The 23126-nt window shown below is 53.7% G+C and overlaps 5 protein-coding genes across 5 annotated transcripts; 4 read left to right on the top strand and 1 right to left on the bottom strand.

Moving 5' to 3' along the window:
- Nucleotides 1-5233: 5233 nt before the first annotated feature.
- Nucleotides 5234-6754, top strand: J4E93_000287 (uncharacterized protein; the record flags this gene model as incomplete). Its single annotated transcript, XM_049338248.1, has 1 exon — nucleotides 5234-6754. One exon carries the CDS (start codon nucleotides 5234-5236, stop codon nucleotides 6752-6754), a length of 1521 nt encoding a protein of 506 aa, XP_049204133.1.
- Nucleotides 6755-7717: 963 nt separating this feature from the next.
- Nucleotides 7718-12240, top strand: J4E93_000286 (uncharacterized protein; the record flags this gene model as incomplete). Its single annotated transcript, XM_049338247.1, has 2 exons — nucleotides 7718-12130; nucleotides 12190-12240. The coding sequence occupies 2 exons, from the start codon at nucleotides 7718-7720 to the stop codon at nucleotides 12238-12240; spliced, it is 4464 nt and encodes a 1487-aa protein (XP_049204132.1).
- A 673-nt stretch (nucleotides 12241-12913) lies between these two features.
- J4E93_000285 (uncharacterized protein) lies at nucleotides 12914-14197 on the top strand (the record flags this gene model as incomplete). Its single annotated transcript, XM_049338246.1, has 1 exon — nucleotides 12914-14197. The coding sequence occupies one exon, from the start codon at nucleotides 12914-12916 to the stop codon at nucleotides 14195-14197; it is 1284 nt and encodes a 427-aa protein (XP_049204131.1).
- Nucleotides 14198-14765: 568 nt separating this feature from the next.
- On the top strand, nucleotides 14766-18207 carry J4E93_000284 (uncharacterized protein; the record flags this gene model as incomplete). The annotated part of the gene is made up of 2 exons (XM_049338245.1): nucleotides 14766-18034; nucleotides 18090-18207. 2 exons carry the CDS (start codon nucleotides 14766-14768, stop codon nucleotides 18205-18207), a joined length of 3387 nt encoding a protein of 1128 aa, XP_049204130.1.
- A 781-nt stretch (nucleotides 18208-18988) lies between these two features.
- Nucleotides 18989-22033, bottom strand: J4E93_000283 (uncharacterized protein; the record flags this gene model as incomplete). The annotated part of the gene is made up of 1 exon (XM_049338244.1): nucleotides 18989-22033. One exon carries the CDS (start codon nucleotides 22031-22033, stop codon nucleotides 18989-18991), a length of 3045 nt encoding a protein of 1014 aa, XP_049204129.1.
- Nucleotides 22034-23126: the final 1093 nt, after the last annotated feature.

Below are 23126 nucleotides of genomic sequence, written 5' to 3'. Positions count from 1 at the left end.
GCCAAAAATTGCCTGCCATATAGATCCACCATTTCCGGCCTGATACCCGGGATAGTCTTCATCTCATCCAGATCCATAGGTAGATCAAGACCCATTTCACGTAGTACTGTGTCTGTGAAGATGGCTTCACGGTGGTTTTTCTTGTCTTCTATGCCCTTCCTCAACTGCTTGGCTCCGTTCATGAAGTCTCGCAGAACATCGGACTGGAATTCGCTGAGTCCTTCGGTGCGTTGATCTGTAGTAATTGGAGCTCCGACACCCTTTGCTTTCGTGCTTCTTGATGGCTTGGCGACACGTATTGGCGCAAAATCGTCATCAACCACGAAATCGTCCGCCTCGTACCCGCGGGCGGTCTTACTGCGGGCGGGGTGTCGTGGAGCTTCGAATGCATCGTCATCGTCGTCGTCCTCTTCATTATAGGCAAACGATCGGATCTTCTGCTTCGGTGCGCGTACGGGGGAGGGAACATTGGTAGACGGAATCTGAGTTTGGGTTTTCTTTGCCTTCTTGACAGCGGGTGCTTTCGCGCGCGCTTTCTGTGGCGAAGAACGAACTTGAAGCTTGAGCTGCTTTCGTTTGCTCTCGTAGTCGTTGCGTGCCGAAGCAGGCTACAATCGTCAGTATGTAGAATACAGTCAGGGCAGTAAATACATACGTGTAAGTAGTTCGTCGCGAAGCCAACTTTGTTCACCTTGCTTCTTTCCCTGAAGGCCCCAGCGTCGAGCAGGTGTTGGAAGATGCGTTCGTTGTCACCGCGTTCCAAGTCCTTGCCGTAGCCCCATCCATACTCTTCTAATCCAGAGCGTTTGATCTTCGCACTGCCCGCGCCACGGAAAGCGTCCACGCACTGGTGCATCGTCACATTGTCCTCGTGTACCTGGCTCACAAGTTTGATGGCCATGGCAGCGTAGTCCGTGAGGTCTTTAGTAACAAACGTCGCATCTGAGCGACAGTTGTCGCACGTCAAGTTGCACTTAGAGGCATCGAATGCTTCACTAAAGTATCCGAGTACTTGAGCGCGGCGACAGTCTGCTTTGTTTTCGCAGTACTGGATGACAGTTCTCAGCATATCGCTCAGTCGCTGTTTCTGCTCCCAGCTACCTTCGCCTTCCTCGATCATCTTGCGCAATATTCTCGAGTCGGCATACTGATAGTACAGGTAGCACTCTGAACGTTTGCCATCACGGCCAGCTCGACCGGTCTCTTGGTAGTAGCCTTCCAAACTCTTGGGCAGCGAGTGGTGGATCACATATCGTACATCAGGCTTGTCGATTCCCATACCAAAGGCGATGGTAGCCACTATGACATGATATTCGTTCTTCTGCCATTTGCGTTGGACTTCGGATCGGTCTGCGGATTCCATTCCTGCGTGGTAGTGATACGCACGGATGCCCACATCGGATAGCTTCTGGGCCACTTGCTCACAGCTCTTTCGTGACAAGCAGTAAATGATGCCGGATTTCCCAACATATCTCTCTTTGATTAGATCAGCGATGCTGTCGATGACACCTTTGGCTTTTGGCACAACCTCGTAAGACAAGTTGGGGCGGTTGAAACTCTGGGAGAATTGACGGCAACCCTGGATACCGAGGTTTGCTACTACGTCAGTGCGGACAAGCTGGGTCGCAGTCGCGGTCAGTGCAATAACGGGTACTCCTGGAAACTGACGAACGACGTCTCCAAGTGCCTTGTAATCTGGCCGGAAGTCGTGGCCCCACTGACTGACACAATGCGCTTCATCGATGACGATGCGGGCAAGATTGCCCCCAGAATGCAATTGCTGGAAAGCACTGATCATTCTCTGGTTCTTGCTGAGCATCTCGGGTGTTAGATAGAGGATCTGTATGAACTGTTGGGGATCCCGCTGACGTAGCCCATCCATTATCATGTTCTTTTGTGCTGCGGTCGATTCTCCGTTGATCAGAAAGGCCTGCATCCCAAAGCGCTGTTTGCAGGCCTCCACTTGATCCTCCATCAAACTCAGGAGCGGAGATACTACGATGGTGACTCCTCTTGTCTTGCCTGAGGTAATTACTGATGGAAGTTGGTAACAAAGAGATTTGCCACCTCCCGTAGGCATGAGCACAAAACAGTGTTCGCCAGACAGCGTCGTGTTTATAGCTTCCAACTGTCCTGGACGGAATCCTCGCAGACCGAAGCGGCGAATAAGGGCGGTCCTTAGATCTTGTGACCAAGGGAAGTTCATACCAGGATGATTCTTAGCAGGCATATCCAGCTGCTGCTTCTTTGGTGAAGCTTGCTGGGCTGGTTTAGGCTTGGCTTTATTGGTAGAAGTTTCGCGGAACACCTCACGAGATTGTGTAGTGACGTGATTCCCAGCCCGCTCGCCCTTCCAATCAAAACCACCTGGTGCCTGATTCTCAATGTTGGTGATCTCGTGAAGGAAGTCATCATCGTCGTCCGGTCCAAATGCCTCACCAAAATCATCGTCGTCATTGATCTCAATGGGTTGGTGAAGTTCGCCCATGTTGTTGCTGAACAGGGTTTCGTTCTCTTCAAAGTCAAGCTCGCCAAACTCATCTGGTGTGTGTTGCGGAGCTACTTGCCTTGATCGCTTTGGAGAACATCGGCGCTCTGGCGTCTCAGGCACTCTATGGGATCGCTCTTTTGACTTCGCTTTTTGCTTTCCTGCCATGCCATCATTCGCATGGGCACGGGAGCCTAGGTTTGGGGGCGGTAGTGGGGACGCAGCTACTTGCTCTTCTGCGAAACGGATATGCCGAGTAGGCGTCCACAGTTCCTGAGCGGGAGCCTCGGGTGGCCTACCGTATTGTGTCTGGGGGATGCGATGTGAGCCTGCATCCCTTGACGCTTTTAGGTGTGGGCGGACCGGGCTCGCTTGGGTTGATTGTATGACCACATTACGGCTGACTTTCGTTTCAGTCTTCACAAGAGGTGTTGACTGCTGCTTGATGGCTGCCGCATCCAGGAGGTAAAACATCTGGATCAGAACATCCTCGTTCATCTTGAACAGTCTGCTGAGGGTTTCACCGTCCGCTGCATCAAATTGACCGATGTTCAAGTCATCCTCTAGCTTCTGTTTGACTCTCTGCCGCTGCCCGATTAGTTCCTCGTGTTTGGATTTCAAGGTTATCAATTGCTCGACTGCCTCTTTTCGTGAACGAGCGCGTTCCATCCTTTCTTGTTCGCTTGGATCAGGCTTGCCAAACTCGGAAAGATGTGCTACAAACGCAGCCCTGGCATTATCCCATGCCGAGCTTGCAGCGTTGAGGTGTTTCTGCAATCTTTGGCCTTCAGTGCCCAGGAAGGTATCCATGGATTCTCTGATGGCATCTCTCCTTTCCTTTGGAAGTTCGGAAGAGCTTGGTACGCGTTTTGTGGATGCAGGCACTGGTGTGGGTGTAGGCCTTGCAGCCTTCTTTGGAGACTGAGACTTCGCTGGAGTGGGCATAGAGTCCTGTTCCGGCTGATATGGGCTTGGACTTCTTACGGTCTTCGAAGGCGATCGTATGGGAAGCTGTGTTTGACTGGCACCTCTGGTGAACTCGGTCATCGATGTTTTCTCGCGTAGTTTCTTCCCCGTTGGAGTGGGTGATTTCGTCCGGGATTGTGTATCGATATCCATCTCATCCAGTGCACCAAATTCTTCATCCTCCGAGTCCAAGACCGCATGCCCAACCCTCTTAGTGCCAGGTGTGTCCAACCGTCGATCATTTCTAGCCATAGCCCCGGTCTTAGCGAGATCGTTCTTCCGGGGCGAAGGACTACGCGTTTGCTTCCCCATTTTGCGAGCGGGCGCATTTTCCGAGGGTGCGCGGCTCAGTGACTTGCGTTTACGGGGTTGTGAGGCTATCGCATTCTCTGCGTTCGCCATTTGTCTCTCCTCCTCTTCTAATTGCAACATAGCTTCCAGGTCGTCGTCTTCTGCTGTCGCGATATGCTTTGACTGTTTGCCTACACCGCCTACGATGGTTGAGTATGGTGGAGGAGGGCTGTCGGGGGCCATGACCATATCGTCGATATCGGGGAAGTCATCGTCGTCGACGGGCTCTGGACTGAGCGCATGAGCCTTGCGAACAGGTCTGGGAGACTTGGTGCGACGGAGGTCTGCCTCGTACTCGTCGCTCTTTCGTTTCCGACCCTTAGAGGTGCGCGCTGGAACTGGAGAGGAGCGACCCGCGTCGTCACCAGTGAGATCGATTGAGTCGACATCGACTGGCTCGCGGTACTTCGTTCTCGCGGTAGCATGTTGGGAGGCAGGCGTGCCAGTAGTCCCAGTGATACTCCTCACATTCGCTGATAGATCTTGTATATTGTTCTTGAAACTTCCAACATCACTCGGTTCCTTTCGTTCCCTGTCTGCTGATTTGGAAGAGGATACATGTTCAGGCAACCCCGCTAAGATGAGTCTAGGCTTTCCACTCGCTGGAGTGTGCCTCAATCTTGCCATATCCAAGGTCGCGTCTTCCGTGCCTGGCGGGTTGTGTATATCAATAGTCCGTGTTCGAGCGAGAGCGCGGGGTGGAGCGGGACGTTCGGCCGGTAGTGCTGGTGGGGGTGGTGGCGCGGAGGCAGCTTCAGGCTCATCGTATCCTGCGTGGTCGTCCAAGAAGGAAGAATGCTGTTGAGAAATCGTAGCTGAACTCGTCGGAACTGCGTCGGGATCGTATGCAACGAGCGAAGCCGAGGGCGGAATGAAAGGCTTCTCTGCGATCAACCACTTGAGATGTTTGCTAAGATTGTTCTGAGGCATGAGAGCGTCGCATCGTCGGTGTGAGTCCGCATGAATATTTTACGCGTCGGTCCGTGTAGGCATCGCGGTTTTGCAGGCGTAATGGTGGCGATGTCACCGATAGCATCGTTGACCGTGTTGTGCTAACTCCGGAACGCGCCGCGCTAGCACCAAGTCACGTGCTGGGTGGATGCCGAAGAACGTCGAGTGGACCTGCCGCTTTGGAGTCAAACGTGCCGCTTACTTCACGAACCCGCTCAAGACAGCCAATCGCGAAAGTGGCCCGCTCGATGGATCAAAATATGGCGCAGGTTGCGAAGGCACATGTCGCTTCCGGCTATCCTAGGCAATCATCGCGAAATCTAGACTCTTCATAGAGTCAAACGCGTCCCGTCACTCGTACAAGCACTTCTCGCGCCAACATTTATATGCTGCACTTCTTCACATTCCAACATCCACATCGGGAACGAGCTGTGAATGTTCCCAGTTCTACTTCTATACGCATCAATTTAATCCATCATGGAGGTCCCAGCTCACGAGCTGTTCCAAAGACTGTCGACGTCGATCTCAAAGCTACACTCAGGCCCACCGCCTGAGAATGTCCTTCCCTCAACGAATACCTTGAGTGCTGCTCGCTCTATGCTTCACTCCCACCTCCAGAGCCAGGGCGTGGGTCTCGAAGAAAGCATACGGCACATACAAGAGGACCTCGCCCCAGCCTTCAACAGTAGTTCCCGCTCTCCTAACTACTACGGCTTTGTAACCGGTGGTGCGACACCTGTAGCACTTCTTGCCGACAACCTGGTCACAGCCTATGACCAAAACGTGCAAGTTCACCTACCAAATGAGACCATCGCCACAGACGTGGAGGATCGAGCTCTTTCTCTATTGTGCGAGTTGCTCAATTTCGCACCAGAGCAATGGCCACACCGCATATTTACCACAGGTGCAACGGCAGCCAATATCCTGGGGCTGGCGTGTGGACGAGAGTATGTGATTGCTGAAGCCTCAGCACATCGTACAGACGTCGAGATTAGCGTTGGCGAACTTGGTATCACGGAAGCTATGCGGAAAGCTGGTATCGACGAGATCCAAATCTTGACCACGGTACCGCACTCATCGCTGAGCAAGGCGGCAAGCATACTAGGTCTGGGGCGGACGAGCGTCAAGTGTCTAGGAGAGCCAGATGCGCCGCACAAATTCGACATGCAGCTACTCAAGAAGTCTCTTGAGCGACCTGGTGCCGCATCGATCGTGGCTATCTCTGCATCCGAAGTCAACACAGGAGTCTTTGCGACTTCTGGGTTAGTAGAAATGCAGGAGATGCGAAAGCTGTGCGACATGTATGGAGCATGGATACATGTGGATGGTGCGTTTGGGCTCTTCGGCCGCATATTGACCTCACCCGCGTACTCCTCTATCACCCAGGCTTGTGAAGGTCTTGAGCTTGCGGATTCGATCACAGGTGACGCGCACAAGCTGCTCAACGTGCCATACGACTGTGGCTTCTTCTTCTCTCGACACCGCAACATCGCTGAACGCGTATTCCAGAATCCCAACGCGGCATACCTCGCTTCCGGGAACGACGCGAACGCCATCATGTCACCGCTGAACATCGGACTCGAGAACTCACGACGATTCCGAGCGCTGCCGGTTTACGCCAACCTTGTTGCGTATGGCAAAGACGGCTATCGTGCGATGTTGGAACGACAGATTGAACTCTCGCGAGGAATCGCAAGATATATTCTGGAGACTGATGGATATGAGCTCCTCCCTCAGCACTATACCCCTCAGGAAGAAGTCGTAAACAGCATATACATTATCGTACTGTTCCGTGCAACAGATGAAGCACTGAACAAGCAACTGGTCAACAAGATCAAGGCAACGAGGAAAATATATGTGTCAGGTACAGCATGGGACGGGAAGCCAGCTTGTAGATTTGCAGTTTCTAACTGGATGACGGACGCCGAGAGGGATTTGCCCATCATCAAACAGGTGTTGCAAGCCATATTGTCCGACAAAGAGAGTGTACAGTCGTAATAGCGAACTGGATTTACAAGAATGAAACGAGTATGAGCGTACTACATGTCCTCCATCTTGTACACTTCGTACACTGGCTCCTCGTATGGGTGTGCTCTGCTTCCATCAGCGATCTTGATCATCACTGGAGATGGATACTCACTTTTTCAGCGCTTCCACAGCCTTGACAGTTATGTCGCGCCCCATGCACATGGCCTCGACTCTGTACTCGTCAACTTCCTGTAGTTCACCAGCCTTGCCAATCTAAGAGCCGTTGTCAGCCTTCACTGTTCACCACACTGTGGCTCTATGTATGCCTAAGAAACCTACGTGAGGATCGGCAGCGTTGCCCGGTCTAAATTGTCCCGTTCCTCTGCTTGTGAAGCAAACTTCCGTGTAGCCCCCTTGGCCTGGATAACGCCCTGCACCGGCACTCAAGACAGCGGTCTTGCAGGCGCTGAGGGCAGAGGGAGGGACGAAGAATACAATCTTGAACTTTTGCAGACTTGATGCCATGATTACGCAGGTAGGAAGCGATGAGTATGACAGTTATACAAAAGAGATTGGAGTACCCGCAGCCTTTTGGTATCCTTCGTTATATGACTGCAGCTGAGATCCACGATGATGTGGATGTAGCCAATCGCAACGGTGCCTGGGGCGGGGCTACCTTCACGGCAGCTGCACAGCACCGCATATGGTAACCATGAGCAGTTTGGTATGTGTGAGGCAGACTCTACCAGCAAAACGCGAGGCCTAATAATAGGAAGTCTGTCTAAGATCAGAATCAAAGGCGGTCAAGTTTGGTGCAGTCTGACGGTTGAAGGAAAGGTGGCGGCACGTTGGCCCCGCGCCCCGCTACAGGCAGACCGCACGTGTCAGGGTGTTTGTTTACCTGTGCGCACAACACTAGGAAAGTGTCCAGTTGCACAAGGATACTCCGCGCAATTCGCGCCCAACCACGACCAGCCCACAGCCATAGCAATCATGGCTTCCATGTCCCCGAGGAAATCTACGCGCGCCGCTGCGATGCGCCGAAAAGCACCCGTTGTCGACGACTCGGACCATGAGGAAAACAGGACCCCGACGCCCGAAGTCAAGCAGGAGGAGGAGGAAGAATTCACACCGGCCCCCGCGCCACTCAAGACGGGACGGGGACGGGGAAGGCCTCGGAAGGCTGCAGCCCAGAATGAAGAAGCGACACCCAAGCCCGCAGCGAGGCGGCGGACGCGCGCCACAGAGTCGGTCGAACCCACGCAGACGCTCACACCCGCGACAGAGAGGACCACCAGGGCGGCTTCACCCTCCAAGGCGGTGCCCAAGAAGCGCGGCAGGAAGCCACGTGCTTCTGTCGCTGCACCTCCGGCTGAGGATACCTCACACTTGCTCACGCCTGAGCCTTCAATATCGCCCGAGCCCGAGGTTGAGCAGGCGTCCGAAGCCACCGTTACACCAAGCTCGCCGCTCGCCGATAGTACAAACGACACGGCAGACGATGCCACGAATGACATGGTAGACGATCCTACGAGTGACGCTGCGAGCGATGTTACCATGACCGACCGAACGCCGGAGCCTGCACCCGCACCTGTGCCAGAACCCGTACCCGAGCCTGTCGCTGAGGTTACCCAGATAGAAGCGAAAGACGAGTCGCCCGTACCGGAACCGAAGGTCGAGGTTGAGCCTTTATCAGAGCCTCAGCCCCCAGCCAAGGTCATGGAGGATCTCGGCACACAACAAACTATGCTTGAGCCTATAGATATTGTGGTCAAGAGGCGAGCGGCAGGTATCCCCGCGTTGCATGAGCCTGTGGCGCCTAAACAGCGGACAGTAATCACCTGGCTTGTCCTCAATAACTTCAAGAGTTACGCTGGCCGACAGGCGGTTGGGCCCTTCCACGCCTCCTTCTCCTCCGTGGTGGGACCGAACGGCTCCGGGAAGTCAAACGTCATCGACTCGCTTCTCTTCGTCTTCGGTTTCCGTGCAAGTAAGATGCGACAGAGCAAGCTTTCCGCCCTCATTCATAATTCGGCGGCGTTCCCGGACCTGGATTACTGCGAGGTCGAAGTCCACTTCCAAGAAGTCAAGGACCTCCCAAACGGCGGCCACGAAGTCATCCCTGACTCAGACCTCGTTGTCTCTCGAAGAGCGTTCAAGAACAATTCGAGCAAATACTACATCAACAGGAAGGAGTCTACGTTCACGATTGTCACGACCCTGCTTAAAGACCGCGGCGTGGATCTCGACCATAAGCGTTTCTTGATCCTGCAGGGTGAGGTTGAATCGATCGCGCAGATGAAGCCAAAAGCACAGGGCGAACATGACGATGGTCTGCTAGAGTATCTCGAAGATATCATCGGCACGTCCAAATACAAGACACCCATTGCAGAGTCAGAGGTCGAAGTGGAGACCCTGAATGAAGTCTGTCGTGAGAAGAGCAGCCGTGTACAGCACGTCGAGAAGGAGAAGAGCAGTCTGGAAGAGAAGAAGAACAAGGCGCTCGCCTACATTCGTGACGAGAACGAGCTGGCCTCGAAGCAGTCCACCCTCTACCAAATATATGTGTCTGAGTTCGACGATCACATTCAAGTCACCCAGGAATCTGTCGGACAGCTCCAGTCGCAGCTTGATGAGGAGTTGCAGAAGCACCAGGGTAACGAGGAAGAGATCAAGGGGCTTGAGCGACAATACAAGGCTGGCGCGAAAGAGTGTGAGCAGCTCGAAAAGAAGAACCAGGAGTACCAGAAAGAGGTGGCCCGCGTTGACAAGGAGACGGTCAAGTTCGAGGAGAAAAAGAAGTTCCTGGCTAATAAACAGAAGAAGCTGGAGAAGACCAAGGAGACAAGTGGCTATGGTCGATCGGAAGCAGACAGCCTCGCCAAGCAGTACGCTGCGGACGTCGAGCGCTACAACGAAGAGATTGCTGAACTCGAGCAAAGCATGGAGGTCGAAGCGAAGGAGCTCGAGACGATTCGCAAGAGCTTGGCTGGTAAAACACAGGGTCTCTCCGACGAGATCGCTGCAAAGCAAAAATCTTTGGAACCTTGGAGTGCGAAGATCAACGAGAAACAGTCCGCTATTGCAGTTGCCCAGAGCGAGCTCGACATCATGCGTGAGCGTGAGAATGCAGGTGCCAAGGGTATTGCCGAAGTCGAAGCAAAGATCGAGAGCTTGGAGGAAGCCAAACAGGCGAAGGTTGCAGAACTTGATGAGTGCAAAGCCGAGAGGAAGCGTGTCGAGAAGAACGTACAAAAGACACAGGCTAAACTTGAGGAGATAACTCAACAAGAACCGGCGCTGAGGTCGAAGCTATCTGGCGCACGAGCCAAGGCAGATGAGGCCCGGGCAAGTCTCTCTTCCGCTCAGACTCAAGGCAACGTTTTGACGGGTCTGATGCGTCTGAAAGAATCAGGACGTATCGATGGATTCCATGGTCGACTCGGAAACCTAGGCACCATCGATCAGAAGTACGACGTTGCTATCTCTACGGCCTGTCCGCAACTAGACAACATGGTTGTAGACACAGTAGAGTCTGGTCAGCAGTGCATTGAGTACCTACGGAAGAACAACCTCGGTCGCGCCAACTTCATTCTCCTGGATCGCCTCGCCAAGCGTGACATGTCGCCAGTGCAAACACCCGAGAACGTGCCACGTCTTTTCGACCTCGTCAAGCCTAAGCACGAAAAGCTCAAGCCTGCATTCTTCCAGGTTATGACAAACACGCTGGTCGCCGAAGACCTTGACCAAGCTGAGCGTATCGCATATGGCGCGAAGAGATGGCGAGTCGTCACCCTAGACGGCAAGCTTATCGACACTGCGGGTACCATGAGTGGTGGTGGAAGCAGAGTAGTCAAGGGAAAGATGTCTTCCAAGCTCGCGTCTGACGTCTCGAAAGACCAGGTCACAAAGCTCGAGCATGACCGCGATACGCTTGAACAGACCTTTGCTGAGTTCCAACAAGAGCTGCGGGAGCTCGAGACTGCGTTGAGAGACCTCAATCAGCAGATACCCGAACTAGACACCAAGTCACAGAAGCTTGCGCTGGAGCTTGAGAGTTTTGATCGCAATATTGCGGATTCTCAGCGCCGCATCAAAGAGCTAGGTAGTGAACAGACATCCACGAAGACCGACAAGGGACGCATCGCATCGCTGGAGAAGAACATCGCCACGATGGAGAAGGAGGTCTCTAAACTTCGTGCAGAGACTGAGGATATTGAAGCGGAGATCAAGGCTCTTCAGGACAAAATCATGGAGATCGGAGGAGTCAAGCTACGAGGTCAGAAGGCCAAAGTCGATGGTCTCAAGGGACAGATCGATACATTGACCGAGCAAGTGTCCAATGCACAGGTCGCGAAATCAAAGGAAGAGAAGCAGTGCGTCAAGCACGAGAAGGCACATAACGATGCCATCAAAGAGCTCGAAAAGCTTGCTCTTGATGCCGAGAAGGTTGAAGATGATATGGCTTCACAACAACGCGACGTTTCCGGGATCCGACAGCAGGCCGAAGAAGCGCAAGAACAGCTTGAGGCCAGAAAAGAGGAACTTCAATTGGTCAAGAGGGAGCTCGATGAGAAGCTGGGCGAGCTCAACGAGACGCGTGCGGTCGAGATTGAGATGCGCAATAAGCTTGAAGAAAGCCAAAAGACTCTGAACGAGTACCAGAAGAAGCAAGCATACTTCCATGACAAGCTAAGCAAGCTCGCATACCAAAACGTCACCGACTTGGGCGAGGAACAAGAAAATGGAGGTGAAGGACTCCCGTCTTACAGCAAAGACGAGCTTCAAGACATGGACAAGGCTACTCTCAAGGACCAAATCGCCCACTTGGAGAAGAAGAATGAGTCCACGCAAGTCGACCTAGCGGTCCTCGCCGAGTACCGCAAACGTGTCGAGGAGCATGCTGCGCGCTCCACAGACCTCGCTTCTGCTGTCAGCGCCCGTGACGCTGCAAAGCACAAGTGCGAAGAGCTTCGACGTCTTCGCAAAGAAGGTTTCAAGGCTGGTTTCGACATCATCACTGCGCGTCTCAAAGAGATGTACCAGATGATTACCATGGGTGGCAACGCCGAGCTCGAATATGAAGATACACTCGACGCCTTTTCCGAGGGCATCCGGTTCTCAGTAATGCCTCCGAAAAAGTCATGGAAGAACATCAGCAACCTTTCCGGTGGTGAGAAGACATTGAGCTCTCTAGCTTTGGTGTTTGCTTTGCATCACTACAAGCCTACACCGTTGTACGTCATGGACGAAATCGACGCGGCGCTAGACTTCCGCAACGTGAGCATCGTGGCGAGTTACATCAAGGAGAGGACGAAGAACGCACAGTTCATTGTTATCTCACTTAGAAACAACATGTTTGAACTTGCATCGCGGCTGGTCGGCGTGTACAAGGTCAACCACATGGTAAGCTCATCTCAAGTGCACACTCAATGGCTTCAGCATCGTTTACTGACTTATTTTAGACGAAAAGTGTTACGATTGAGAACAAAGACTATATCATTAAACAGGCTTGATGATTGGTGGGCAACGAAGACTCTTGCGATTGGTGTTTGGTGTTGGGAGTAAACTCGCGGGCACGTATTCGGTATGAAGCGGAATGGGTTGGGCTAGCTGCGATGATACCATACTGAGATACATGCGGCCTGGTACTGAACGAATGCAATGTTGAATGTCATTATCATTATATCTATAAAACCTCGCTTTAAGCACTGATATACCTAACTGAGCGTCCAAGGTTGCGCGAATCTACAGTTGCACGGAGCTATATCAAACTAGCTTTGCTCGCTCTTCTCCCTTAGGCTCTTTAAGTGGCAGCAGTGTAGTCAATTTCACTTCCCATCCCTTTCATCAGGCATAGCGGCTGCCTGCGCACACAACAAAACTTCTCGACCGAGGCGTTGCTACGGTTTCCAACTCCCACGCAATCGCCCCTCGCCACCTCGGACCTCCACCTCATATACCGCTTACACTTGTCTTAGCTTTGACCATTGCTAACAACCTACTCAAGTACGTCAACACGGATTACACCAACTTTCGGCCTACACCACATACCCACCTCCTGCCTCTGCCCCTACCTATACCTATACCCGCAACCACTGCACGTTCTCTATCAACACAAAAGTGCACTCCTACTTCACCAGCACCTCACAACTTGAGCGCGCGACTACGTCAGCCGCTCACAACACCATGGCCCACGTCACTGACTCCGTTCCCACCCCGTTGAAAGGACACACAACTCGAGATGTTAGCAGCGCAGAAGAGGCAGCGGTAACTCCTATATCCAAAGCGAAAAAGACCTCTGAGAGCCCTCGAGTCGAAAAGAGCAATGGCCAAACTACGCCTAAGCGGACTCTTCGCAGTACCAAGTCTACCCAGACCACTCCGAGCGAAGACACAACAGTCAAATCTGTCGAAGTGACGGCTGTAACAGAAGAATCAGACTTATCTGCATCGGCGACAAGCAGCGATGAAGGGGTTGCTGCAAGGTCAACGTCTGGGACTGAGGAGAACTCTCGCGTAGACCGCAAGGCCAAACCATTCGTCACCTCTTCGAAAGACCCTCGCGCCGTTGCTCAAGAAGATTCGTCACACGGCAAGAAGCGCGCGGCAGAAGACAAGAAAGGTGGTCGAGCGAAGCGTCAAGTTCGATCATCCCAGGAGCTGGGTCTTACCTACAACAGCATCAAGGCAATCAACATGCCGCCGCGTGATCTCGTGGCCGGCCAAGACCCTCCAGCTCCCACACCCGGTGCATCTCCCTATGGTGACACAGAAGATCACCAGAACAGTATGATTATCTACTTGCTAGATGACTTGGAGCACACATACTCGCAGGCGACTATCTTGTACAACAAGGCATTCCCAAACGATACAGTGACGGATGAAGCTGTACGTCGCCGCCATATTCGGTCTCTCGAGCGCTTACAGAAGCGCTACGGTGCAAGGCCTGCTACGCAGATTGGCGTAGTCGGCAGGAACATCTCGAGACGTGGAAGGCCGCGTGCGCCCCGTCTAAGTGGTATTCAGCCCGAGAAGGACTTGGTTGCTCCCTCCGAGGAGCAGACCGAAGGCGAAGGCGAAGGCGAAGGCGAAGTCTCGGCCTTCGAAGAGACTTCGGCGGATACATCGATTGCTTCTTCGAAGGGTGGCTCGGTCAAAGCCATGAAGCAGGCTCAGCGCGAGAAGCGGAACTACAAGAGCCACGAGTTTGACAAGGCCTGCATTGTTGTTTGGCACGATGCTGAAAGCATGTCGTTCAAGGACATCCGCAACAAGCTCGAGGAGCGTGGATGGTCCCTTGGCGTGCCCACGGTCAAGAAGGAGTATGCGAAAGCTCGTGCTCGCATCTGGGGCACGTCACCAGAACCTGCCGCCGACGATACTGAAGAAGGTCATGGAGAAGTGATCGAAGATGAAGAAGACGGAGACGTGAACATGGAGGAGGAGTCAGTTGAGCAGGAGGAGATGTGAGTTGGAGACGACGGGGTGGCAGGCGTCACCGTGCAGCGACCCGATAGTACATGTTGGAGGCGACAAGCACCGGACACATGATTGTAAACATGGCAGTGCGACCACCTGATACATTGCAATGTTCTATTGAGAATTCCCACATCCGTGCACATTGCGTGAAGTGAATCTTGAACGCGGCGATGCTTGACCGTTCTCTTTGACTAGTTTTAGCTCAACGCACGGACCACTCCGCCGCGGCCTTGAACCGCGACTGGATTCCATCACTTGTACACGACACAGAGCCATTTGGCTGTATCGACACCCGCGCCCCCGAACGACCGAGAAGCCCCCCAAAGACGCACGCGAACAACCGACGCAAATACCCGGCCTGTCTCTGTGGCGCCTCGCAGTATTTCGAGCGCGGTGATAGCGTGAATGACGGCGCGCGCACCCCTCAACCGCCCTTCTGCCTCGCGGCGCGCTTTCACTTTTTGCGCCTGAGTCACACGCCTATATTAATACCTCAACTGCCCTCCAACTCCCCGAACACGTCCAGCGACGCTTAGCTCCCATATTACCACACGCGACCATGGCCGACGAACACCCACCCCAGACTGTCGGCGGCGACTCCACCGCGGACAACGATGAGGAGGACTTCCGCAAGATCATGCAACAGATGTCGCGGGGCGCTGCTGAAGGCGAGGAGGATCTCCTGGGTGGTATCGCGGACCGGCCGCTGGATATTGGCGAGAAGGCCGACGACGCAGTCGACTACGAAGACATCAGCGATGACGACTTGCCGGACGAGGAGTTTGCGTCGGGCGAGGGTGCTGATAGCACCCAGAACTTCAGCGGAACTACTCTACAGGATTCTGGCGGCGCAGGTGACAACGAAGACGTCGACATGGACGACCTCTTCGGCGACAACCACGACGATAACGATGATCTCTTCGGCGACGATCCCAGCCACTCCGACCCGGTGCAAGAGTCTGCGCGACATGAAGACGACCCTCTCACCTCCATCGAAGACCTTGTCCAGGAAGGCTTCAGTAGTGTCGCAGAGGATAAACCACAGTCTGCCACCCGCAACATCGCCACCAGTGTCGCACAGCAAGAGGTGGAAGAGGAAGACCCCGAGGTGCGAGAGCAGCTGGCTCTGTTCGCACAGTCATCGCGCAAGAAAGACGAGCCGGCGGCTGCACCCGTCAAGACATCGCGAGAGGAGTTCGAGAAGATCTGGCCCAACTTCGAGGCGGACAAGCCGCCACGCTTCTTCAGTCTGGTACCTCGAAAGCGCGCTTTCTATATCCCCAAAGTCCCGCAAAAGACACCGAGACCATTCCAAACCAACAAGCTTACCTTGGACCTTGCGACGGACCAAGAAAAAAGTTTCCGGTTACATCCTACGACCACCACTGCCAAGTCAGGCCGGCAGCAAGAAGAGGAGCAGGGTGGTCTTATTCATATCACCAATACCGCCGACGAAGATGGCGATAGCGAAGATCAGTTAGAGTTGGACAACCTCGACACCATCGACGACCGTGAGATGATCGGCAATGTATCCTGGAGCGACCTACGGATTGCCTGTGAGGATTGGGACGTGCCAGATGGTGCAAGCGATGTGACCATGTCCGACGGGAACCAAGCACCGACGCCGCCTGATAGCATGGGTGGCATTGACTTCGAGCAGCTATCGCCGAACAAGAAGCGGAAGCTTGGAAGCCGTGAGCAGCCCATCCAATTCTCCGTATACGATCACATGGACCTACCCACCTGGGACGATCCCGAGCTTGAGACGGCGCGACTATCTAAGAAGATCCTCCTCGACATGAACGACCCCCATCTCCTACTGGATGTGCAACAGCCCAGTGCAGAGCCACCAAAACCTCGGACATTAGGTGTGGGTCTCAAGCGCGACAGCCGCGGAAGCCTTGCGAACCCCATGTTCAAGCGCTACAACATCTCCAACGATGAGGCCTACGACGCGCTCAAGGAAAGCAGCCAACAGAAGGTCCGTAGTACGATTGGCCACATGAACGTTGAGCACAGCTTGCCCGCATTGAAGCTGCAATATCCTTTCTACAAGGTTGCGCTGTCCGACCGCGAACTCCGGTCCTTCCACCGTCCTACTGTCACGTTCAAGCCCGGTGAGCGAGCTAGTATCTCAGTCCTCAAATCGGTCAAAAGGAAGCACAAGAAAAACCTCAAGCCTTCCGAAGCTTTCGCGTCAGCAGAAGACCTCAACATTGGCGACAACTCTGACCTCCTCCTTGCGGAGTACTCCGAGGAGTACCCCACCACGTTGTCCAACTTCGGTATGGGTGTCAAGATCCTCAACTACTACCGTCGGAAGGACATGGAAGATACTGCGCGACCAAAACCAGAAGATGGTATTGGTGAGACCTCAGTGTTGCTGCCGCAAGACAAGAGCCCATTCTCGCTGTTCGGTCAGGTCGAGCCCGGCCAGCAAGTGTTGACGCTTCACAACGCCATGTACCGAGCTCCCGTGTTCAAACATAAGCCCGAACAGACCGATTTCCTTGTGAGCAGAAGCTATACTGGTGTTAATGGCCCCAAGTACTACATGCGAAACATTCCAAATCTCATGGTCGTCGGTCAGCAGTTTCCTTCTGTGGAAGTGCCCGGTACACATGCCCGCAAGGTTACTGAAGCCTCGAAGAAGCGATTGAAGATGCTCGCGTTCCGCTTGTATCGAAAGGGACAGCAGAAGAATGCGCGTCAACCTTGGGTCAGCAACGAGATGATCAAGCAGCATTTGCCTGGTACCGAGATTGCGCAGAATCGCTCTCGAATGCGAGAAATCATGAAGTACCAGAAGGACATTGGAACTTGGGAGCCGGTGCCTGGAGAGACTGTTCCCGAAGAGCCGATTCTACGCACTTGGATCAAGCCAGAAGATGTTTGTCTGATCGACTCGATGCATGCTGGTGATAAACAGCTGCAGGACGCCGGCATCAAGTCGAACGAGATCCGTGACGACGATGAAGAGGCTGACAACGAGAACGCTGATGTCAAACTCGCGCCATGGAACACAACAAAGAACTTCCTCAACGCTTGCGCTGGCAAGGCTATGTTGGAGCTTCATGGTGACGGTGATCCTACCGGTCAAGGTCTGGGTTTCAGTTTCATCAAGGTTTCGATGAAGGGTGGTTTCAGAGATGTTGGTGAGAGTGCAGCTGATCGTCTCGATAACAAGAAGATGAAGGAGCTTGGTGGCCACAGCTACAATGTCCAGCGTCAACAGGTCATGTACGAGAACGCCATCAAGCGCATCTGGAACAAGCAGAAGGAAAGTCTATCTGCTCAGAACCCGCCCTCCGACACCGAAGACGATGTGGACTCTGCTGTAAACCACAACAACACAGGTCGCCAGCGTTCCGAAGTCGGCACCCCGGCCGTACGTCCTGATGATGAGACCATGTCACAAATGTCTCGCAATAGCAATGCGGACAACAGCGGCAAGAAGCTCAAGATCACTCGCACTATCAAGAACAAGTACGATGAGTACGAGGATGTCACAGAGGTCATCACCGACCCCGCCGTTATCCAGCTCTACATCAAGCACAAGCGACAGCAGCGTCTTCTCAACATGCGCATCGAGGACATCAAACCAACTGGCGATCCTGAAGTGGACAGGGCCCAGCAGTTGAAGTTGAAGGCAGAGTTAGCGCGTCTAGCTCGCAACATTGAACGCCGTGAAGGTCGTGAAAAGGCAAAGGGTATGCACAAATCGCAGACCGGAGAAGGTGGTGCAACTGGTGGACCAGGCAAGGGCGGAGCAACACCTCGCAAGTGCGCTAACTGCGGCGAGGTGGGTCATATCAAGACAAACAAGAAGTGCGTAGGCAATCTTCCCTTTCTTTGACGAGTTTACTAACAGATTCTCCACCAGGCTCTGCCCGCTCCTCAACGGTCAACGGAAACAGAACGACACATTCAGAGACGCAAGTGCTGCATCTCCCGCCACCGTCGTTCCTGCTACTCCATCCTTCGCCGGCTCACCGTCCTAGAACGACAATGTCACTAGCGGCACAGTGACTGACTCCATCCACTGTTCATAGTTTCTGGGCACACCATTAGTAGAGGATATGATCATGTTGCAACAACTGCTACGCATCATACCTGGTTTTTCAAGTTTGTACAAGGACGTTCGGCCTGCACAGACTATCCGACTATTAACGCATCATGTGTGGTGGTATGGGTATGGGGATTTTGAGCCTTTTTCTCTTTGAATGCATAGCATGGCGTTGGGCGGATCAGGTCAAAACGGTATTCGAAACTTGGGCTTACTTCGGTGGCTCTCATGGCGTTTATTCTTTTGTGAGCACAGGTTTTATGTGCTCCGCTCGCTACATGCGGGCAATGTAATCTATATAACATGCTCCCTGCAGAGGGGCGGAATGAGAATAACCAACCATCTATGAATTGTTCTTGTCCATGTTGGTGACCACGTCATTGTTTGTCGATAGATGATCTTGCCAGGTTGGCCGACTTGATCTGGCCACCCACATGTCATCTATTCCAGTAGAGTAGAGGACGTCAGGTACGTTGCGAAGAAATACATGATAGTGCATCCACAGTCTCATACATTGACTATACAAGAAGATAAGAAAGAGTTGATACAGACGGCAAGAAAAAATCGCACAAAATCCATGTGAACTCTCTCGCAATGCTACGTTCACTTGAAGCAAAAGTGCTTTCCCATGCAAGGTTGGTCACCAAACACCTCCGCCAATATACACATTCCTATATTCGCCTAGAACCCCACCTCCTTTATCCTACACCACCCCATTATTCATCCAGATAACCGATCTTGCAAAATTGGTTCAGACTCCGCACATCCAGCTGAGCGGTAAGCAACGCGCCGAGCATGGTCTCTTTCCGAGGTAAGATGTCTGCCTTGACTTTCCACGAGCTACCGTTGAAGTTGAAAATCTCCATGTCGTCGTCTTCATCTTCGTCATAGTCGTCCTCATCATCGTGTTCCATGTGCCCGTTTGTTTGCTGCACGCCCTTGACCAACGGTTCACCACCCTTTGACTTGTCACCTAGGCGTTTGAGGGTTGACAGCGCGCGATGGACGATAAGTTGGAAACCTTCCCGGTCATGGTCCATGGGCCGTTGGCCGCGGTGGTTTGGCGGTTGTGGGGGGTGCGGTATGGCCGCATCGGTAGCGGATAGCGACATGGCGAACTTGAGTAAGCTATGCGCCCAGCCGTCTTCCGACTCGAGCCACGAGCGACAGATACCAGTATCGGGCCCTGGGGCTAGGCTGGCGAGTATGTCTGCAGCCAACATACCCTGCATCAGGTATGCTTTCCGTGACTCTGCAACACGCGCTTCGAACATGCGCACCTCCTTCGGGCGTGGCTCTTTCATCTGGTACATTTTGTTTTCAATGTAGTTGCGGTCCGGCACAACAGAGATGGCGAGGGCGAAGGAACGCGTTAGGAGGTCGTACGCAGGGATAGATGTTGCCTCGTTGATAAAGATTTGCTTGTAGTAGGTCCGATTAGGATCATCGCGAGCGAGGAGTTTGGCAAGACTATCAACGGCAGAAGGGAGATAGCGGTGGATTTGCGGGTTGAAGGGTGTGAATTTGACAGGCTCAGCGGGTCGTGGAACTGGAGCAAAAGCGCAGAGAAAGTGCAACACGGCGTATGCGTCTTCACGATTTGGCAACACAACCTTCGCGCTTGTGTTGGAGAAGAAGGTGACTACATCCTTCATGAAGTCAAAGGTGTTGATATGTGATCGTAGCAATAGCACGCGGGTTCCGACAAGCCGTATGAAGTTTGCGAGAAACTTGATTACCGGAGGGCTGACCAAAGAGTCATGGTTGACCTCGAGGAAAGAAAGGTTTCGGAAGATGGTGGTGATTGCCAGCAGCCGGTCTGCAGTACGATCGAGCATGTACTCCTTCGTACCAGCCTGTGGGAGTTCTTGTAGTGCCGAGGCTTCCTCGCGACAGTGGTGTAGGACATCTTCGTATGGGGTAAGATCGATGATATCGGTGACTTCAGGATTGTCGTTGCCTAGGATTTCCAGCTGGTCTTCCGCGTACTCCACCAGCACTTCTGTCAAGTCGTCGCAGTGCGACAAATTAAACTGCACGGTGTTGTCATACGTTATTCGCGTCAAGGTGTCCAGCCCCAAGCGCACCTCCGCATGTAGTCCCGACTTGATACTCATGATGATGGCTCGAACGTCGATCACACCCATCTCCGGTAGTAATGGAACATTTGGTTTGTAGTTTGTGATTGTGTCGATCATGTTCTTGAAGTTGTCTGAGTCGAAGTCGAGACCTCCCCATGTATCTTGCGTCCGGTAAGCGGGTTGGTAGACTCGCGTACCATCATCTTGCTCGATTACTGGTTTGCGTTTCTCGGGCTCCTCAACGGCGGCCGAGGCGGACTCTGCGGCGGCGTTCTCTTCCTGCTTCATTGGCGATGACTGCGATTGGCCGGGCTCTTGTCCCTGAATGGGTGTCCCTTCCAGCTGTCTGCTGAGGCTTTTCCGCGCGTTTCCGTCCGGCTGTGGTGTGGTGCCGTTAACGCTCGGAAGCGCTGCGTTGCTCTGTAAAGGCGTCGACTGGTGTGGATGTGGGGAAGGGTCGAGTTGCTGGTGCGGCTGTTGGGCAGGCGGAAGCGATTGCCGTTGCTGCTGTTGCTGCTTCATGGCTTCCTGTGATCTCTGTAGTTGCTGCAGATATTCCTGGTGTCCTGCAGCATTGACTTGTTGTCCCGGCATAGTAGGTCTTGTTGGCGACATCTGCTGACCCACAGAACCCATCTGGTTCATCTGGCCTATTTGACCCATTTGATTCATCTGTCCCATTTGGCCCATCTGTCCCATCTGTCCCATCTGTCCCTGCGGAGGCATACCCTTCTGTTGCATTTGCTGTTGTCTTTGCAGATAGGCGGTCTCGTAAAGGCTTAGATTCTGTTCGTATATCTGGCGCAGTTCGTTGGGGGCGTTTGGAAACTGTTGTGGATGTATGTTCATCATTTGCGCGATTCTAGGCCAACCGTTTTGTTGTGTCACAAATCGATGGCCCTTGAAGCGCATGACGGCCGCGTAAAGGTTCTGGAGATTTGTCGGCCGGCCGGCGCAGAGTGGCTGGTGGTTGAAGGGTCTATTATGCTGGGCCATCAGCGCCTGAACATTCTTAATGAACTGGTTGTACTGTGACTGTGGGTTCTGTGCTTGCCCTTGAGCCTGCATCATGTTCTGCTGCATGCCCGGATGCTGCATTGGGTTTTGCATTGGATTCTGCATTGCGCCTGGCATCTGCGCGCCTGGCTGCTGTCCTTGTCGCGCGGCCATGTTGCTCGCGGCAAGATTGCCCAACTGCTGCTGCTGTTGCAGGCGCATTGCGTATTGCCTTTGCGCCTCTTGCTGTCGACTCTGAAGATTTTGTGATAGTTGCACCGACTGTACGGGGAACTGGTTGCCGGAATTAGCATTGAAGGCTTGATTCATGGGTGAAGCCTGGAAGTTCATGGGCGACATCTGCGGCGCATGGGGATTTTGCGCAGGTGAGGCCGTGTTCATGCGCTGACCTCCCATCTGGCCGGGCGCGAAGTGCTGGCTCTGCATGGTGGGCGAGGGCGTGTTAGTAAAGCCTTGCTGGTGCTGGAAGCCGAATTGGGCTTGCTGTGAAGGTGTCTGGGAGCGCGATAAAGATAGAGCGGCGCCGGACGAGTCTCGTTTCTGGGGGACCGAGGGCATAGGATTGAACGGGCGCGCGCCGTTCATCTGGGGCGTTGCGATTGCGCTCGGGTCGATGAAGCTCGAGGGATCGTACATGCCGTTCTGGGGGGATTGGAAGTCCATGGTGGTGCGCTACTGCCGCGAGCAGTCAAGAGCGGCGGCGGGCAGGGAAGGGACAGGCGCGTGTAGGTAGAGACGAGGAAGAGAGCGATAGGCGCGCGTGAGTGCCTGGGTTGGATATGGCTAGTGGTCCGTCAGCACGCATGTTGATGTTTAGATGGACGCGCCTCTAGCAGCAGCCCTCCGACGAGACGCAGGCGCAGGACAGGGACGCGGCAGGCGGAGGCAGGATGAGATAATACACACCGGGCGCGACAATAGACCGACGCTAAAAGGATCTTCTCATCAGGGCAGGACGGATAACGAGTGGCTTTGAATGGGGTCGATAACTTGACGCACCGCAGACGCGCTTTGCGGACTATGCGTTGCTGAGAGCGGAGGAAGGAACAGTTTTCTTGGCGGAATCCCAGCCTCTACCACTCTAGCCTTGTCGGGAGCATCACGAGACCTACCAGTGTCCGCGACTCCAAAACAGAGCGCACGTCGCCCGCAGAGCAGAAGCAGCCGCAGAGTCTCCAAAACATACACTCAGGCCACAGTCGCATCCGGAGCAGTAGACGCGTTCGCGCGTTGCGACAGACCAGTGGAGTGCCTGCGTTGCCGGCAACTCACAAGCCTAGCCTAACTCAATTTGATTTGATTTCTCCGGGTCTTTGGCCGTCGTGACACGGAAACACACGTCTCTCCACTTATTACATCACTTTGTTCCTGCAGGAAATGGCGCTGTTATCTGTATCGCACAGCTGGGCGTCGAGAGTGGGCACACCCAGACCGCTTGACTCTGCGTCGAGAGCCCAGCCAACCGTTGAACCGCCCCAAGCTACTCCTAGAGTCAGCGCACCAGTGTCCTCGTCCGATACTTGACGCAATCCTGCCTCCCTGCTAAGCCCTTGAATACGATGCAAATTCGCAACAATCCTACACCCGTTGGTGATCGGCGTGTCACACGCCAGCAATCTACCATGGCGACTGGGGGTATACATGTCAGATTCGGCGCTTGTGCCGTCGTACACACGCATCGAGGCCCATGTACTATGTTGCTGTCTTCATACCTTATAACTTCCATAAAGCATTCCTGGTTCAATACAGGTCAAGT

Source organism: Alternaria ventricosa, assembly GCF_023758065.1.
Source record: "Alternaria ventricosa strain BMP 2768 chromosome Unknown scaffold_1, whole genome shotgun sequence".
Classification (NCBI taxonomy): Eukaryota; Fungi; Ascomycota; class Dothideomycetes; order Pleosporales; family Pleosporaceae; genus Alternaria; species Alternaria ventricosa.
This window is presented reverse-complemented; position numbering and strand designations above follow the sequence as displayed.